Source organism: Brassica oleracea, chromosome C9, assembly GCF_000695525.1.
Source record: "Brassica oleracea var. oleracea cultivar TO1000 chromosome C9, BOL, whole genome shotgun sequence".
In the NCBI taxonomy this organism is placed as follows: domain Eukaryota; kingdom Viridiplantae; phylum Streptophyta; class Magnoliopsida; order Brassicales; family Brassicaceae; genus Brassica; species Brassica oleracea.
This window is the reverse complement of record NC_027756.1, coordinates 45,727,575-45,745,901: the sequence shown is the minus strand read 5'-3', so window position 1 is coordinate 45,745,901 and position 18,327 is coordinate 45,727,575. Positions and strand designations below refer to the sequence as shown.

Here is an 18,327-nt window from a genome sequence, read left to right as displayed (position 1 = left end):
AACCTGATATAAGTTTTTATTATGTCTGGTTGTGGCATGAATTTTCATAGGCATCTATTGATTGCATTTGGAGGACTTGCTGGTCTTGAAGAAAGTGTTGAAGAAGATAATCAGTATAAGGTAAATGTGTTTCCATGACCCTCATAGTATCAAGAAATTTGTATTAGAAACCTATTTATCTCTCACAGATAATTCAAAAGTTCTCAAAAGTGTTTCCGTTTTTTTTACTGTGATTTGTATGTATGTATATAATTACAGGGGAAAAACGTGCGAGAAGCGTTTAATATATACTTGAACACATGTCCACATCAAGGAAGCCGAACCATTCGAACAGAGGTATTTGCTGTTTTTGTTTCTTTTCCTTTATATGCGAAATGGATCTGGTCTTTTTGTTATGTTTTATGATGGCTGAGCTGAGAAAATGGCTGCGATAAATATATGCAGGAAGCGATGTTTATATCACTTCAGTACTTCCAAGAACCCATTAGCAGGGCAATGAGAGGAGTTGAAGCTTGATAGAAGAGTCAAACGAAGAAGCTATTGTTTGACATTAGATTTGAGGTGATGTAATGTAACCTATGTCGAGAAAGCTTTTCCTAATTGATGTGTTGGATTCAGTTATCTTCTCATCGTACTATGCCAGTATCCGGTATTAAATTTTGTATCCAGTGGTGCCCCAAGAAATGTACCCATTTGGACAATGAAGAATTAATTTATGGATTACCAACTAAAGTTTTTTTTTGTTCTTGTTAAACTTTTCCTTTGTTAAGTGATTTGTGGAAAGTATAAAACCCATAGCTTATGAATGCTGTATTCTCATAGCTGCATGGAAGCAGAAACACACAATGGGTCATGCTCGAGGTCGCAAAGTTAAAAACAAGGACAGTAAAGCCAAGAGAAGAACACACTAGTCTAAGCTTATGGGAAAGAAAAAGGCTAAATGTGAACATGATAAAGAGTTGACTAAAAGTCAACAAGATGATTGTGTATACTTCTTCGAAATGGGAGTTAATCTAAAAGTCATATATCTAACAAGCTTAATGTGTTATCCTCCCCCAACATAGGTAAACATTTTGTAATAAAGAGTTATCATATATTATTAGTCAACATCAAAGTTTCTTAATTCGTTTGCTGTTCTTACCAAAACAAAACAAAGCAAGTTTCTTAACACACACAAACGTATTATTTATTAGTCAACGTTTGTATTAAAGAGTTATCTAAAAGGAAACGTCATACAACAAGATTAATGTGTATCCTCCCTCCCTAAGTTATATTAATTTAATGTTTGAATAACGAACGGTTCAACACCAACGCACCTTTCTTCTTCTTCTTAAATTTGAACTCAAAGGGAAGAAAAAAAAAACAAAAAACATTGCCATTTTGAATGAGGAGCAATCTCAGCCGTCGGATGAGAAAAGGCCGCTCTTTCCTCCAAAATCTCTTATACCAACCAAACTCTTTCTCTCTTTGAGAAAATTTTGAAATCTAATTGCGAGAAGAAGATGTCGTCGAGGATGAGATCACCTTACCTGAAACCACCGCTTCCTAAATCTCCGATCCGTCTCCGATCACGCCAGGTCCTCCTCTCCAACTCTTCTTCTTCGACACTGCAAACACCACCAGGTATGTTCGCTTCATCAAATCCCCTGTTAACGATCAATCTATCTCGTCTGGGAGTTTCAATAATTTGTTCGATGATGATTGATTCTCCCTAACGAAAACTAGGCATGACGAAGCCGGGACGAAGGTTAAGCCATGGAGATGTGGAAGCTAAGCTCTCGGTCGAGTCAGAGGATGTGAAAACCAGAGCTGAGGCGTCGAATCTGGAGAATTTGGCTGCAGATTCGGCTCCGTTGGTGTTCGAGAGAGGGAGGTTCTACGAAGAGTATTCGGCGAGGAGGAACGAGCGATTGAAGAGGAAGAACGGAGGAGAAGAATCTGTAGTCAAAGGAACTCCTTATAATCTCGGAGTCGAGCCTATAACCACCAAGAGAAGAGTAACCGCCAAGAAGAAGACCACTGTTGAGACAACAAAGCCGAGGTATTCTCTGAGGAGCATGAGCATGAGCATGACCAAGGAGAACAAGAAGCCTCCTCCTCCTCTTCCTATTAATGTTGCTGTAACTAGTTCCAAGAAGAAAAGTGTTACCACTACTATGAGGGGTAGAAGAATCTGATGTTGCTTTCGGAATTTCCATGTAAAAACCCATGAATCTTCTTTGTTTTGTTTTTGTTTTTCTCAGTTACTCATACATTCAGATCAGCTTATCTATATCACTACTTATATTATTTCATCACTACTTACCATTGCTTCAGTGATGTCTATGCAACTTGACTATATTAGCGTGAGAGCTCATCAGCATTACATTTACACAACCATCCATCATCGTAGATGAAATGAGTTTAAGGACATAATCCTTGAGAATTAATCAAGCCTTCCATCACAAGTAGTCAATTATATTAGTGTCCTGCTTCTTTTTTTATTGAATAATAACTCAATACATACCCTCTACACTGAAGATGGCTGGCATACGCCAGCACAGAACACTAGTAAATGTACAGATCTAATGGGACAAATAGGATTCAAACGATTTGGTGCACAGTCACTAGACTGAGTTTGTGTAGCGAGTCTCTCATGAGGTGGGGTGTGGAGAACTGAATCAGTTTGTTTCTGTTTCTCAGTTTTAATAGATTGAAATATCTGGACAAAAAAACAAATAGCCTAACAGGTATGTCTCAGTAAGTCATACTACTTGCTTCTTTATAGCTTTGGTTTCGTTTTGGTTTAAGTCTAGTTTCTCTCGAGGCAAGTTCTTATGTTTGGTATGTATTATAGCTTTAATTGATGTTAGATCAAATTTGAGATAGGTTTGGTGGATCTTTAAGTGGAATAACTAGGCTTGATCTCCGATTCTGCACTGTTTTCTCTGATTTGCTTGGATTGTTTGTTTGAAGTTTTCAGTTTCATGGTTTTATACTTTTATTATTGTTTTAAGTGTTTTCAAATTAGGGCTTATTCTTGTAATCTTTTGCTTCATAGTTCCTATCGCCATTGAATCATTGATTGAGTGAAAGTATGTTTTAATAATTTTCTTTTCTTTTTCTTCAATTATTATCTAGATTTGATTTGATTTTGCATGCTTTGGCATTTTCTGCTTTTAAAACATTGACGTCTAGTTCATGTTATGATGAAATTTGCAGCATCGAGACCTAATTCATCTCACTGAGTAATCATTATGATCCTAAACTGAGAGCTATGGTATCTCCAATGCGAGAAATGTTTGACAAATATTGGGATGGTTTGGATAACTTGAATCCAATATTAATTGTTGCCAGTGTCTTCGATCCACACAATAAGATGGTCTTTCCTACCATTTGCTTTGAAAACATGTACGGCAAAAACAGTTCGACTGCTATTGAAATGAAGGAAAAAAGTCATGCGTCGTTTACGTAAGTTATTTGATGCGTATAAGATATCTCAGAGCAGTAACATGGATGCATCGAATGAAAGTCAAACTAGACACGCAGCTTGTTTGGTTACTGATACGGCGGTTGGTGGATCTTTATCTAGTAGCACTCATCATCGGTCCACATTATTTTCCATGCTTTATCAGCAAATGCAGTCTGTGAACCAATGTATTAAATCAGCTAATGAGTTAAGCATATACTTGATGGAAAATGTTGAAGTAGAATCAGCTAATAACTTGGGTACAAGGTATGACATTCTATCATGGTGGAGAGACAATAGTGTGAAGTTTCCTATCTTGTCTGAAATAGCTAAGGATGTTCTTGCGATCCATGTCTCCTCTGTTTCATTTTAATCTGCTTTCAGCACTGCCAGTCGAATCTTAGATCCATATAGGAGTTATATTTCTCCTCCTATGTGTGAAGCCTTGATCTTAACACAAAATTGGATCCAAACTGCAATTTTGTCTGATAAACAAAAGAGCATCGAACATATATTGCATGAATATGAATTCACGGACTCTTTAGTAGAAGGTAATTCATATTTTAATTTGTAGGCATTGATTTATTATATTTACAAGCATTGGACGATAACACTGCAACTGAGGCGCAGCTGCTTTATCCGTACTGTTGGAATGAAAAACTTTATAAAGATGGAGAAAGTGTTTAAGTGTTTGAAGAGAAAAAAATTTTGTGAAGAAGAAAGCTTTTATAATTTAGAAGAGGATTCTTATTACTTAGATGATTCTTACAAACTTGAATACTTCTTGATGGTAGAAAATGAAAGGAGAGTGAATGTATTTATAGCCTCCAAAGTACAAAATATCTCAAATATTATAATTCTAATTCTAGATAATTCTACTTAAATATCTAGATAATTTTATCCTAATTATCTAGATAATTCTACCAAAATATCTAGGCTTTTATCTTATGGAGGTGGAAGGTTTTTCTAGAATTTGGGTTGGGCTAAACATGATGAATGAGTTGTTAGCCCAATAATATGATCCAAATCAAGTTTACTTTTCAACACGTACATGTTGGAGTTTGTTTCCCATGTGTTATGTTCTTGTCATGTATCAGTAAAAAAGATAGTTGGTGCTGACTGTGGTTGAGTTGAGGCTCGGTTTTGGGCTTCTGGATAATTGGATTGGGGCTCCACTCAAGCCTACTTGATGAATTTGGGATGTAATTTGGCTATTTATTTTGTTTTTATATTGTTTTTCTTGAGACTAATGAAATTGTAGACGTATTTGTGAGATGTTTCATGGCTAAGCCAGCAAAATTCAACTCAGTTAAGTCATCTAAATGTCTAAATCCTAAATCAATTATTTTTGAAATGTTGTTTGTATGACTATTCTGTGAATATTTCATTTTTTGAAAAGTGGAAACCGTGAACAGATTTTGAACCCTTTCAAGTTTCAACATTGCAGAAAAAAAATTGTAGCTTGGATATGCTTATGTTGAATTTGATTTGTAGTAATGAAGTTTTTAATTGGAGAATGGAGCACTTCTTACATATTTTCTAATTTAAAACAATCTTTTAAATTTTCAAAAACTTGACTCTCTTTACGAGTTTTACCAAGGAGTGTCATGAAATTACTTTTCGATAAAAAAAATATCTTTGGAGCCTGCTATGCTATTTTAGATATAAAATCGACTATCTTTATGAGTTTCTCCGAACGGTGATATTCAGTGGACAGATAGTCATTTTGGAAAAGAAAGAAAGAGTATTGGGGAGAAAGCAAAAAAAAGAATCATGGCGTGAGTGTAAAGAGAGGCTGACAGAATTAGAGGAGACGAGTGTAATTATTATAGTGACACGATGAAATTTTTTTTTCCATCAAATTTATTAAAGTTTCCCATTTTTTAATTTGACAAAAAGACCTAATATTCTTCTTATTAGTTATAAAAACAACATTTCAAAAATAATTCTGCAAATATGTCTTTTTTCCGGAAAAGTAGTTTCATGACACTCCTCTGAAAATTTCATAAAGAGAGTCAAGTTTTCAAAATTTAAACGATTGTTTTTTAAGTTAGAAAATTTGTAAGAAGTAATCTATTCTCCAATTAAAAACTTCATTACTACAAATCAAATTCAACATATGTATATCCAGGTGTAATTTATTTCTTCTGCAATGTGAAAAGGGTTCAAAATCTGTTCACAGTTTTCACTTTTCAAGAAATGAAATATTCACAGAATAGTCATACAAACAACATTTCAAAGATAATTGATTTAAGATTTAGCCATTTAGATGATTTAATTGAGTTGAATTTTGTTGGCTTCAGCCATGAAACATCTCCTGAATACGTTTATAATTTGATTAGTCTAGAAAAACAGAGTACATTAGTGTGAGAGCACATCATCATCAGTGATATCTAGGACATAATAGTTAAGAATTACCAAACAAAATTGGTTTCAACAAAGACTAATCAAGCCTATTGCTTTGCCACAGCCTTCATCACAAGTAGTCAATTATGTTAGCGTCCTTCTTTTTATTGAATTAATTAATAAAATACATATCCTCTACCGTGAAGATGGTGGCATACAACACAGAACACTAGGAAATGAACAAAGCTAATGGGACAAATATGATTCAAACGATTTGGTGTAGAATCACTAGCTGAGTTTTGTGTACTGAGTCTCTTATGAGGTGGGGTTTGTCGATATAATCATTTTCTTTTTCAAAAAAAAAAAGGATTTCACAAAGATGTTGGCAAAATTAAATTAACACCAAATCTCAATATCTTTGGTCTCTCCAGCAGCAGATAAAGTGATTCTGGTGCAAAACAAACGAAGCATTGAAAAGTAAACCAACATTACAGACTTAATCATCCTCATTAACTTCAAGCTTCTTCAGCTTCGATTCCAACTCATCATTCCCTTCACCTTCCTTCTCTTCATCTTCCTCATCATCTTCTTCCTCTTCTCCATCAGGATCATTCTCGTCCAATGCTCCAAGTACCTCCGGGGTTTTCTTCAATATCTCTTTAACTTCCTCAATGCCTTCCTCTGATATGATATTCCCGTCGATGTTCAGCAACTTGAAACCTTCTTTCTTGATAACAACCTGAGCCAAGGCCCGTGCTCCAGCTCTTCTTATGTAATTGTTGCTCATGTCAATGTATTGCAGTTTCAAATGCTCCTCTTCCACACTCTTTGCAATCTGGACACACCCCTCATCTTTCAGCTCATTCTCAGACAAATTCAACTTGTTCAGATCCTGTTTCGCCGCCACACAGGCCGCAATAGCTGAAGCGGCTTCAACCGTTATGTCATTTCCCGCCATCTCAAGAACCTCAATGGGCGCAGCAGAGTCCTTGAGAGCGTTTGCTATGGCTATGGCACCTTCGTCCTCTAGGTTTAGATAACTCAAGTAAACCTCAGCCAAATGTTCGAACCTTGAAAGAGTCTTGCTCAGAGAAACTCCAGCTTCTGTGCCAAACATATTATCCCTCAGATCGAGTTTCTCCATAAGAGTACAATTCTCAAGTGCTTCGGACAAAGCAATACCTCCTCCTTCACCAACTCTTGTTGAAGAACATCTGAAATTCTCCAGCAGCGGAGAACGCTTGACAACCTCTGAGATCGCAACCGCTCCTTCATCTCCAGTCATGTTGTTATGAAAATGCAAGACCCTCAACTTCTCCGTTGAAGGAATCAACTCGGAGACAGCTTGTGCAGCTTCTTTAGAGATACCATCGTTCATCAGATAAAGCTCCTCCAAAGAGCTCAGAGATTTCAAGAGCGTCCCGAACGCTCTAACACCCTTCTCACCCAACGCGTTGTCTGATAAGTTGAGAGACGAGAGAACACTACCATCCAGGGCACTAGAGAATATATTCATAACCTCAAGAGCTTCAACCTCGGGTCTCCCAGCGACGAAGTCCGACAAGTCAACAACCTTAAGCTGGTCTTTCAGAGAGGCCAAGATAGGCTCAGCGACACGTGCAGCTCCTAACCCGAAACTCCTATTGCTAAAGCATATCTTAGTGTAAACATTCCCAGGCTCCTTCAACGGTTTGAGAAGCTCCTCAGCCTCCTCGGCCTCAATAAAAGCTCTTTTGTCTTTCGAAATATCGAAAACAGTTTCCTTACAAGGAGAAGCAGAAGATACTTGTTCAGCCTTACAAACAGGGCCTTTCTTGAGGACTTCTAAAATCATCTTACTGCATTCTTTGGCGTAGAGCTGCACAGCTGAGCCGCCGTCACCGTCAGGCTCCCTCTCGAACTGTAGGTTAGCGGTGGAGAAAGCAACGTCCTCGATCCTCTTGGCGTTCTCCATGGCCTGGTCTTTGGTTAAGCTGCCAAACTTGTCGGTGAAAATGGTTTTGGAAGAGAGGTTGTTGGTCATGCGCTCGATGAGAGCTTGCCTTGTGGGTAGACTCGGTGGCCAGAGTTTGATGGAGAATGTGTGAGGTCGGGAATCGAGTGTATCAGCCATCACTGCACAAACACACACATTCAAGAATCAGAGGAGGAGGCTCAATGGTTGTAACTGTAGTCAAACAAAGACTATAACTTTGAGCCCAAAGGAATGATTTTTCAATTCAAAATCACACTGTAGCGAGCAGAAGGCTTTGATTGAAGGATCATCAGATTCGAATCTAATAATAAATAAAATAAATCACTACTTTGCATAAATCTATAACAGAGGAGATTACGAAGAGTGATTGTAAAAAGATCGGAGATCGCATTGCATAGTGGATAGTTTCCAGAAGACGCATCTAATCGCGAAAATCTGAGGAGATCAAAAGCAAAAGCGTACCTGAGCGATGAGCAGTGGCTGAATCTCGAAATGAGAGGGTGCTAGGGTTTCTCACCGGAGCTCCTTTAAATTAAATCTCCCCTCCCGCTGAATCATAAAAAAAAGCATTCAGGCAAAAAGAATATATAAAATAATAATTATACGTCGTGACCATAAAGCATTAAAGCATTCACTTTGGTACTTGTAATTTTTTTCTTTCTTCTTTTGGTGCTTGTAATTTGGTGTTTGTAAGAGAACATTTTGATTTATTTTATTTTTTTCTTTGAGTATATTCAAAAAAAATTATTTATAATTATATACCTTTCATTTTCTATCATTCTGAAATAATAAAAAAAATATATCTGCCGGCAGAAACTCCAAAAATATTAGAGTTGCTATTTTATAATAACCTAATGGCAAGCCATTTCTTTCAATTATTTAGTTGTAAAGCCAAAACGGGATATTATTACTGTATATGTCGTCGGTTCCTCAAATAATATTAAAAATTAACAAATATTATTATTTTTCCTCTCTGATTAATCATTTAGTCAAGAACTGATTTGTCACTACCATATTCCATCATCACAGTGTATATTTTCTTCTAACACAGGATCGTTGGACCGTGGTCCGTGGATCTTGAATTGAATAGAGGAAGTTTCACCATAATGGTGTTTTGGATACAAAGTGGCGATCTCTTTTTAAGACGCGATTGTGACCAGAAGAGAATTTGATACAAAATACAATGAACCAAACGCACAGCAAATTTGCTAAAACGACTCAGGATAGGACAAGACCATAAAGACCTCTTACTAATACCGAGCTTTCTCTCTCTATATGATATTCCTTGTCTACTTACCTCCCTAGTTAGGTACCAGTCTTCTTCTTCTTACAGCCTCAGGCCTTGCAGGTTTGTAGTAGACTTTGTTAGAGCTCTACAAAAGTACTCTCTTATCTCTGGTATTGTTCGCTGTACCAGCTGGTTTTGCCTGCCATTTTTCATTCGCTCTGTTTCAGATAAATGCCAAATAGAGAGATAGTCTGAAAAAAAAAGAGAGAGAGAGAGAGACAGAGCTTATTTATATTACCCATGCATTGTGCTCAGTTTATCGAAATGCTCCAGGATGAACAGGATACAAGCTTGCCTCAGCGACATTGCGTGGAATGCTTCTGAGAGATCGTACATGCCTCCTATGTTTTCCAACGTTATATCCTTTCATTTATAAGCAAAACTGTGTTAGATTTCGACAATTATTATGCAAACCACATCACTTGAAATTGCAAGTATTCTGGCTCACCTGAGCAATTGTGTATTCACAGAGCCGCTTTAGCCCCTCCAATAGATACTGATCCGCTGCTCTTAGAAGATCTTGTGATATCTCAATTGTTATGTCGACGGATCCAGTGTATATAAACCTGGGAATCACAATCCAAGTGAGTCAATTACATATTTACATGTATGTTAAGAGTTCTCACAATAAAGAAGCCTGCAAGCTCGTCATACCTCATCATTAACTCAAAAACCTCCCACTTGATATTAGGAATCTCAATATCTCTAGCGTCCTTTTCCTGTGGTATAAACGAAACACAAACTGAGTGAGATATTCAATTTGCACACAAGAAACATAACTATCCATATATTCCTTTTGAAAGAGAAGCAGAGCAGCCAAAACCAATATGTCATCGTCATCATAGCTAGTAAATGATATTTTTTCATTTCCTCCGCAAGAACATATTGAAAAGGATTTGGTCACCCAAAAATAATAGCTAACTTACTCTGTAACCACCATCAAACATTGCGCGAAATGCATCTGAAGATGCCAGGAGACAAATTCTGTGTGCATAGAATCTCCTTCCTGCAGTATGATTTTTCTGGTTTACATATGGACTTTGGAGCGAACAAGACTGCTGCAACTTCCTGATTAATATGATGATTACCTTCGACTAGAAAAGTTACATCAGACAGCGTGGCACTATTTACATACTGCTCTCCGAGATAAACCTGTCACAAATACACAAAAAGAATACTGCAATGAGACTTCCACAAGTTATGTATTGGAGGACTGAAGTAAGACGGGAGCTCACCCTTTGTGTTGGAGAAGGGGGAGCAGCTTCAACTGGAGAAAGTGCCATAGATTTATTTGCTAATTTGTACAATGCTGCAGCGCCATCAAGTTGCTGTTTAGTGTTCGTAGAACCAAGAAGACCAAGTAGCAACTCCAACCCTGTCAAAAGACAAACTCGATATAAAACTTTTTGCACAAAGAACATCTTAACAACAATGGATAACACGTCAAAGTCTAAACATAATAAATTCAAAAAAGTTGTCACATGCCATTTTCATCTATGAATATGGTTCTCTGATCTTCTGGTGAACAGAGATGAGCAAGAGCGAGAGCAACCCGTCTTTGGATAGACTTTTCAGAAATGCGCATTAGGTACAACAGATGTCTAAGAACCTGCAAAGGAAAACCAAAGAACAAGTGTCTCAATGGTTGGATAGAGAAATACTAAACTTCGACAGAGCTAGACCAGGATATAGCAGTTTCACCACAAACCGTGCATGTGTATGTTTTAGTCACCAGATGTGGAAAGAGCAAGTTTAAAGACAGGTATAATTTTACTTACTCTTCCATGAATCTTCTCCTCCAATCTCTTCAGTGTTTTGGAGACACAATCTTTAGTTGCCTAAAAAGCAGTGTAAATTATAACACCCAAAGAGTAAAACAAAGACTACTAAAGCTGCAAAGAATCTTCAGTATCTAGCCGATACAAGGAATAAGACGATATGATTCTAGAAAGTAGTGAAAGGGTAACAACGCTATACATACCTGAACTATAAACTCTCCATCCTGTAGCTTCTGGATACCTCCCACCCTGATAAAATCTGATACATTATCCTAGGGGACAAAAATGGATCAATAACCCATTTAATGAGGTTTAAATATTTTTTTTTTGCATTCCTAATTAATACATACGGAAGGTAGCATACAACACACCTCATTATCGGCAAGGCCATAGAGAGCAAATGCCGCGTTGTGTTGCAGGGATCCATTTCTTGAATCAAGAAGCTTCAACAAAGGTCCTAAACCACCACTATGGGCAATACCAGCTTGATTGTGAGAATCCTGCGAGAAAGGGTACGCTAGACATTAAAAGACATATCGGTAATGTTATTTAATATAACTCAAATGGTTATAAGTCTACAGAGCGAAGTTGCAAGTTTACAACGCCAAAAAAGAATGCCTCAACTTTATAAACTGAAAATAACAAATGACTGAAACAAGAACCTGCGCCAATCTACCCAGTGCAAAGGCCGACATTTCTTTCAACTGCACGTCAGGTGACTGAAGCATCTCAATCAAAGGACGGACAGCACCCCTTTGCACAATGTGCACCTGCAAAGTTATATTTTTGAAAATGAGGTGAAGAATGAAAAAGACACATAAATCAGGGAAAATGATAGATAACACGAATTGGAAACGAATATTCTACAAATATCAATAGCAACAAACAACTTACGCCTAGTATAACCAAACAGAAAGAGTTTAGACTTTGGGGTAATGGCAAACGAACTGAGGATAGAAAACCCGGGATGAAATAGTACCTTACAATCGGAATCAGTCGACGCAAACTGTCCAAGTAATAAAGCCGCCTCTCTTTGACTCTCAGGGCAACATGAACTGCAATAGACAAATTCAAAAAAAATGATGAGAATGAACCTAGGGTTAACAGTAACAACTCTATGCTTAACCATGTAATTAAAACGGCGAGTTCCACACACCTGAGAAGACCAATGACAGGTTGCAACGCCCCAGCAGAAAGAACCTCTTTTTTAATGTTTGGAGAAGAATGTACTAGATTGCCGATAACTCCAACCTAAAAGCGTGACTCAACTCGTTATTTCAGTGTCAATGTCATGTTGATGTTTGAGTAGCAACTAGCAAAACAGTTGATTATGAAAACTCTCGTCCCAGTAAAAGATTCCTAACCGCTTCATAATGTATAGCAGCATCCTCTGATCCTAACATTAGAATGAGCGTGGGAAGAGCACTGCAATCGACAATCTGCACAAAAAAACAATGAATAATGCTCCACCGAAAAACTGAAATAGAAGCTGTAAGACAGAAACATTTACCTGGTTCTTGTTATCATCGTTTTTAAACGCAAGGGTTCTCAACGCCCCTGCTGCTGCTCGCTGAACCTTTGAATCAGAAAACTCAAGCAAATCAACGAGAGGTGGAATACCGCCTTCGAGCCTGCTTGTCAAGAACTTGAAGTCATGAGGACAGTTGTACCGAAAAACAAATCTTTCAAACCACCTAAATAAGCTGACCTAACACGAGTCTTGATGCTGCTGTTCTCATGAGCAAGATTGGTGATGGCATCAGCCGCTCGTCTGATAACACTATTTACAGCACGGGAAGTAGAACCATCTTTGCTTCTCTTCAACAGATTGACGAGATGAGGTAAAGCACCTTTGTCCACTATCAGCTTCTGATACTCTGGCTGTAAGCAGTCAATTCCACAACGAGATCACAAACACTATACTATAATCCTTAAGAAAAAACTAGACTTGGAGCAAAATAACATAAAAAGACAACTGCTTTGTAAAGTAACTAAACCTTAATTGCAAGTAGACCAAGAGCAAAGGCGCTCCCCTTCTCAACCTCATGTTCAAACGGCTTCTGAGCCAAGTCTCCGTCGATGTACGGGGGCGCTTGTAGATGCGTCATAAGAGCTGGAACAGCTCCTCCATCAACAATCACGTTCACTAAATCCTCTGCTGAACAAACGGTGGTTACTAACTAAGTCACGAATCAACAAAAAAAATATATATGAAGAAACCGCAGAAAAAAAAAAAGAAAGAAGCTGATCTTCTACCGTTTTTAGCGAGCTCGGCGAGGACTTGAGTGGCGCGTTTCGCCGCAGCGCGATCGGATTCTTGCCATGAGAAGGCGGAGTTTAGAACGGAGACTTGAGCAGCGATTTCGTTGAGAATCGCATCGCCGCCGCCGTCGGTGGTGGTTGAGGCGGAGATCTCTCGATCCTCTGCGGCGGCGGCTGCTCCTTCCTCTAGCTTTCTCTTCTGTCCCTTGCGCTCGGGGAAGCTTCGGCCTTCTCGCCTCTCCGGTTGTTGTTGCTCCATCGTTTCACGAGTTCAAGAGACACAGACGACGATGCGAGGAGAGGAGGAGATCAGAGAAGAAGGAGCGTTTTGAAATCAATCCAGACAAAAAAAAAAAAAGAGATCAGGGGTAGTTTGGGCATTTAGTAAAAACGCCTTTTATTTTTATTTACTTTTAGTTTTTTTCAGGGAAAATAAATTTCAAATTCGTTTATAGAAAATTTATCTCCAACATTTTTATTGTTTGTTTTCTCTATTTCGAAATGTTTTATAGCCACGTAATGCTAATTTGCGCTTCACGCCGGAGATGAGCATTTGCTAAATTAGGCCTGTGTATCGGAGCATTGGAATGATCTGATAATCCCACAACGAAAGGAATCAAGGTTGTGCACTTTTGCTAGATTTTTATTTTCTTTTAACATGGTTTAGTCATAATTATTATTTTGATATTTATAAAAAGAAAACAAGTAAGTAGAGAGGCCTTTGGACTTTTTGGTGGTCTGCCACAAAGGAGACGTGTTTAAAAGTGTGAATAAAATATCAAAGATGATAGAAGAAAGAAGCATTTCTTTAAAATAAAGATAAGATGAAGTGATGAACCATTTCTTTGACGACCACATGGGAATGAAAACTTCGGAGGCACGAGCAAGCTTTTCTAACTTTGATGAAACAAAGGAAAAAGCGATTAAAAAGTAAGGAAAGTAAAATAAGTTTATTACACTACTCACAGCTCATTATGAAATATGGATTTCAGTAGCATGTTTTTCTCTCAAGTCTCAATACCAGAATGTTAAAGTATCTTAAATCAGATCAAAATAAATTATTACTATTATCGATGAGGTCTAAAAGTTGGCAAATCTATAGATAGTTCAGTCAATGTAGTGAGAATGATGTGCGTGATGCTAGCTGGTGTCCATGTACATGCTATTGCATTTTTTGTTTCCACTCCCAATGGGCGAGCTACTTGAGTTTATAAACAATAAACTTGCATAAATTCATGTTCTAAATATTTTTGTAATTGATGGAATAACTACTCCATTCCATTCAAGATAAATGGTAGAATTCTTTTTTTTTAGGACTGATGGAATAAATCATTTCATACCATTCAATTCCTAATACTGATACTGCGCAAAATAGTTATTCTCTTTTTCCTGTGCCGCAACAAAATTTGAGGTTTGTGCTTTGTTTAGTAACCTGTGTGTAAATTTACAATTTTACATAATGTATCTACTGTTTCATTCTTACAACAACTGGAGTATACACATAGAGAAAAAATACTGATCCGAGGATAAGACACTATACTATACATACTTATATAAGTTGTGCACATCCATCCATCGTTCTGTTTCTGTATTGTTGTGTAGTGAAATAAGACAGCGTGGCAAAATAATAATTGAACTCATATATATATATATATGATCTAACGAGATTTGGATATTATGAATTTGATGTGTTAGGGATTAGTTTGATTTTGGGTTATAAACGTTAGGCCAGGGTTGCAGAAGTGGACCCTTTCCTATAAACACTGAGCAGAGCCCTTGGTGGAGTTTTCCCGATAGAAAACATCTGAAACTTGCATGTGCACACCCCTGTACTCTGCTTTCTTGTTTCTTTCATTATCTTTGGCATTTAACTCTTTTGTCTCTTCTCACATTTTTCAGATCTTAAACCAAGGATTAATCTTAAAGTCTAAAACCAAATATTTGATCAAACCCAATAAAAACTTTGGCTAAGATACAGACACAACAAAAAAAGAGAGAAAAAAAACTTTACAAATCTACAAAGACAATGAGATGAAAAAGCATAAAAATGGGTGTATTCAATGATGAATCTCTTATTTGTGTTCGGGTATGAAAATGTCTTCACATTTATACACTGTCACACCACAGATCTCAATCACAAAAGCTCAACAAAAAACACAACACATCCTAATTCACAAAAAAACTAACCAAAAGAAGGGTTGATAATACAAAGACAAATACATAAAACAATGTTCATCATCATTCATCATTCATCAAGTTCGTTTCTCTACTCTGTTTTTGTGTAGCCTTAGAGGAAACAGAGGAGGCTTAGTGGGAGTACAAACAGGAACATGAATCATCGGTCTTATCCTCATAGTCACGGATCTCGTCCTCTCTAACCCTTTCTTACCTTTCTTCTCGCTCTCCTCCTTCACCGCATCTCCAATAGAACTCGAAGAAGACGAAGTCGAGCTCGAAGATGAAGACGGAGAGAGAGACGATGCCTTCGTTGACGAAGCCTTTGTAGTCGTATTCGTCGTCTTGGTGTTCCTCTGTTTCTTCAACCGCAAAAGCTCTTTCCACAGAACAGTGCAGTTCGGTGGACGAGGAGAAGGGTCGTCGTCAAGAAACCAGCTTCCTCTGTTATTATTCTCCTGCTCCTTGGTGCTGTTGTGAACAGTCTCCTCTTTCTTAACTCTACGATCTTCTTCTTCTTCTTCTTCTTCTTCTACTACTTCTACTTCGTCTACGTCGACGACTTTTGTTTTCAAGGTAACGTTTTGAAGCTTCTCCGAGTGTTTGGCTTGCCAGAAAGGAAGCAGCTTTCCTTCGGAGAACAGCTCGTCTGCGGCGGTGAGCATCGTTTGTGTGTTCGACAGAAACTCAAAGTCTCCAGCTTTCACTTGTTCTTCTTTTCCCCTTAGGAGATTCTCAGGGTTGATGCAGATGTAGTCTCCCTCGCTGTCTGATGATGACAGATCGGCGGAGAAGGAAATGCGAGGTCCTTCCGTCGTGAAAACCATCGTAGCCTCCGCCGTTTCCGCTACTACCATGATCGTACAAATGTGTAGTTATGAAGTGAAAGACAAATCAAGTGGACTTTGATAGAGAGAGAGAGAGAGGGGTGAAGATTCAGAAAGTAATGATGAGGATAATATATACAAAAAAAAAAAAAAACTGAGGTAAGACCACATGGACACGTTGAGATGGAAACAGAAGAGGCAGACAAGTTACAGAGCTGTAAGAAGATGGGAGATTAGATGATATGAACATGCAAATTCGCATTTTAAAATATTACTCACATCCACCGGAAGGAAGATGCATTGAATTATCATAATAATTACTCATTATTTATTTTTGTAATCCATGATTTGATCTATGTTTAATAAAAATCGTAGATGTGGATTTTGTAAGAGGCAATGAGTTTGACTGAAGGAAAATTTGGAGAGATATAATTGAACAGTACCCACATGTACCCACATGAGCTTCTTGCCATGTGAAAACAAGTACAACTCAACACACGATATTACTTAATATTATTTGTGTTCTTGACACACACACAGTTTTACCGTTAGGTCAAGTCTTTATATATGCAGTAAAAAACAAAGAAGTACTAGCATTGATATGAATATTAACTTGGAGGAACGTTGAGCGGGTTTCTTGGTGTTGGACCACTCGTTTTAGTTATGGTGCAGCTTGATGTAGCCTGTAGTTATTATCATTGCCAAAATAAATACTAAGTTACTATTATTGTTAGCTCCAACTGATTAATTACACCCCCTTTTATAAGTTGAGTACAATGTGTTCTTTAGTTAGCATTTTATTTTTGTTTTAATTTTTCTACATTAGTGCAAGTATTAAATGTTGTCGCTGAGAGGAGTGATAGAGAGAGAGACAGTGATGTTACCAAATAAAAAAATTACCACCGAGAGCGTGATTATCGGAAGTTCTTAGGGTGAGGTTCTTAGCGAAATATAAGAATCTATCTCTTAAATTTTAACTAAAAAACTAAGAACTGTCTCTTAAAACTCTTATTTAATAGCCGGTTCTTAGTTTTTTTAGTTAAAAATTAAGAGTCAGATTCTTATATTTCGCTAAGAACCCCACCTTAATAACCTTCTAATAATCATGCTTAAGCACATGTCACTGTTTATCATTAACCGTCCATATCCATGCAACGCAAAATACAAAAAAAAATACATCTTACCTTATACTAGTACATCTTTTAATACTGCTTGTTACATCAAAATACTAATTAACGCAAAAAAGTTAGTTATAGTTTGAGAAGACTTAACCCAGTCTAACTTTCATATTTAAAGCCATACTTGTTTGGACTTATAATATTATTATGGTGTGGTATTTATAACATTTGCTTGGTAAAAATCATGACAATAGTTTGAACTTGGAATACAACATGCATGAGAAGTTTGTTTCCGTCCACTTTGTTTGCAAACTGAACAGATTCAAACCAAACAAAATTCAAACCGTACTAATTTTGGTTTGAGTTCACCTTAAGTGAATTAACCAAACAGAATCCGAAGGGAAAGAACCCCAAAATATACACCCTAATACATGTTTTTAAAACAAAAAAAAATACACCCTAATACATAAGAAACAAGAAGCGAGCTGTTGAATGAAGATTTACAACGAAGATGTCCTCCAAAAATAAAACAATTGAAGTTCACTGTGCTTGTATTCATATAAACACCACGATGGTCAAGACAAAAATGAGAGACCCCAATAATTAAATGAACACATTATTGGCTATGATCAATACACAAGCAAAAATATTTTAGTTTGTAGTGTAGTATAAGAGAAACGAAGTGTAGACCATGAGCTTTGACTTTGACCACATTAGAATCTTTCATTAGGCACTAAACGCTTCTCAATGTGAAGAAGCACATGCATCCATCCACTTAGAGCCAAACATATGCATATGTGTTTAATGTTGTTGAGTTTCTACTCCACGAATGGATATGATTTAATTGTACTACCATCATAAATTCATAATATCTTTTCGAAACCCCCTTTAACAACAGCTAGAAACATGTTGTATCGGTATGTCGCCACCATTTGAATCGGTGATTTAACATGCTCTGTGCTTTTCCTCATTATGTACTTTTTTGCTTGAAATTATAGTATGAAAGAGGGATTAGTTAAATCGTACCTAATCGCTATATATTTAGTTAATGATGTTATGCGCACCAAATAAGTAGTGACTTTCAGACGCTGCGTTTGTTAGACCATCCTA

The 18,327-nt window shown here is 37.3% G+C and overlaps 5 protein-coding genes across 6 annotated transcripts in view; 2 read left to right on the top strand and 3 right to left on the bottom strand.

Annotated features, from left to right (window-relative positions):
- LOC106315821 (putative methyltransferase C9orf114 homolog) overlaps positions 1–627 on the top strand; it is a 2,865-nt gene extending 2,238 nt beyond the window's left edge. Inside the window, exons 9-11 of the mRNA XM_013753645.1 lie at positions 51–120; positions 259–336; positions 445–627. Coding sequence (XP_013609099.1) covers positions 51–120; positions 259–336; positions 445–516 — 220 coding nt within the window. The 3' untranslated portion in view covers positions 517–627. The remainder of the gene's footprint in view (positions 1–50; positions 121–258; positions 337–444) is intronic.
- Positions 628–1,362: 735 nt separating this feature from the next.
- Positions 1,363–2,289, top strand: LOC106316756. The gene is made up of 2 exons (XM_013754629.1): positions 1,363–1,623; positions 1,726–2,289. Exons 1-2 carry the CDS (start codon positions 1,503–1,505, stop codon positions 2,175–2,177), a joined length of 573 nt encoding a protein of 190 aa, XP_013610083.1. The 5' UTR covers positions 1,363–1,502; the 3' UTR covers positions 2,178–2,289.
- Positions 2,290–6,174: 3,885 nt separating this feature from the next.
- On the bottom strand, positions 6,175–8,431 carry LOC106319055 (RAN GTPase-activating protein 2). Its single transcript, XM_013757274.1, has 2 exons — positions 8,232–8,431; positions 6,175–7,909 (listed from the first exon to the last, which is right to left on the bottom strand). Exon 2 carries the CDS (start codon positions 7,905–7,907, stop codon positions 6,291–6,293), a length of 1,617 nt encoding a protein of 538 aa, XP_013612728.1. The 5' UTR covers positions 7,908–7,909; positions 8,232–8,431; the 3' UTR covers positions 6,175–6,290.
- A 418-nt stretch (positions 8,432–8,849) lies between these two features.
- On the bottom strand, positions 8,850–13,447 carry LOC106318582 (ARM REPEAT PROTEIN INTERACTING WITH ABF2). 2 transcript variants are annotated; one of them, XM_013756622.1, is made up of 19 exons: positions 13,092–13,447; positions 12,833–12,993; positions 12,544–12,716; positions 12,346–12,466; positions 12,200–12,274; positions 11,992–12,086; positions 11,815–11,890; positions 11,498–11,605; positions 11,207–11,335; positions 11,039–11,107; positions 10,836–10,895; positions 10,543–10,666; positions 10,293–10,432; positions 10,146–10,209; positions 9,984–10,063; positions 9,712–9,776; positions 9,506–9,623; positions 9,296–9,420; positions 8,850–9,196 (listed from the first exon to the last, which is right to left on the bottom strand). In XM_013756622.1, the coding sequence occupies exons 1-19, from the start codon at positions 13,354–13,356 to the stop codon at positions 9,097–9,099; spliced, it is 2,148 nt and encodes a 715-aa protein (XP_013612076.1). In that variant the 5' UTR covers positions 13,357–13,447; the 3' UTR covers positions 8,850–9,096. The 2 variants fall into 2 exon arrangements, with proteins under 2 accessions (XP_013612076.1, XP_013612077.1); XM_013756623.1 differs by having other exon boundaries at positions 12,833–12,990; positions 13,092–13,444.
- Positions 13,448–15,151: 1,704 nt separating this feature from the next.
- On the bottom strand, positions 15,152–16,441 carry LOC106318583. Its single transcript, XM_013756624.1, has one exon. It carries the CDS (start codon positions 16,127–16,129, stop codon positions 15,350–15,352), a length of 780 nt encoding a protein of 259 aa, XP_013612078.1. The 5' UTR covers positions 16,130–16,441; the 3' UTR covers positions 15,152–15,349.
- Between the last annotated feature and the right edge of the window lie 1,886 nt (positions 16,442–18,327).

Bases quoted from the DNA above. Each gene is read 5' to 3' on its own strand.
- LOC106318582 (XM_013756622.1), bottom strand. From the start codon at position 13,356: ATGGAGCAACAACAACCGGAGAGGCGAGAAGGCCGAAGCTTCCCCGAG. The intron at 12,994-13,091 runs GTAGAAGATCAG...CCGTTTGTTCAG, and splicing joins CGCCGAGCTCGCTAAAAACG to CAGAGGATTTAGTGAACGTG. The intron at 9,777-9,983 runs GTAAGTTAGCTA...TTTATACCACAG, and splicing joins TGTTTGATGGTGGTTACAGA to GAAAAGGACGCTAGAGATAT.
- LOC106316756 (XM_013754629.1), top strand. From the start codon at position 1,503: ATGTCGTCGAGGATGAGATCACCTTACCTGAAACCACCGCTTCCTAAA. The intron at 1,624-1,725 runs GTATGTTCGCTT...AACGAAAACTAG, and splicing joins GACACTGCAAACACCACCAG to GCATGACGAAGCCGGGACGA.
- LOC106319055 (XM_013757274.1), bottom strand. From the start codon at position 7,907: ATGGCTGATACACTCGATTCCCGACCTCACACATTCTCCATCAAACTC.
- LOC106318583 (XM_013756624.1), bottom strand. From the start codon at position 16,129: ATGGTAGTAGCGGAAACGGCGGAGGCTACGATGGTTTTCACGACGGAA.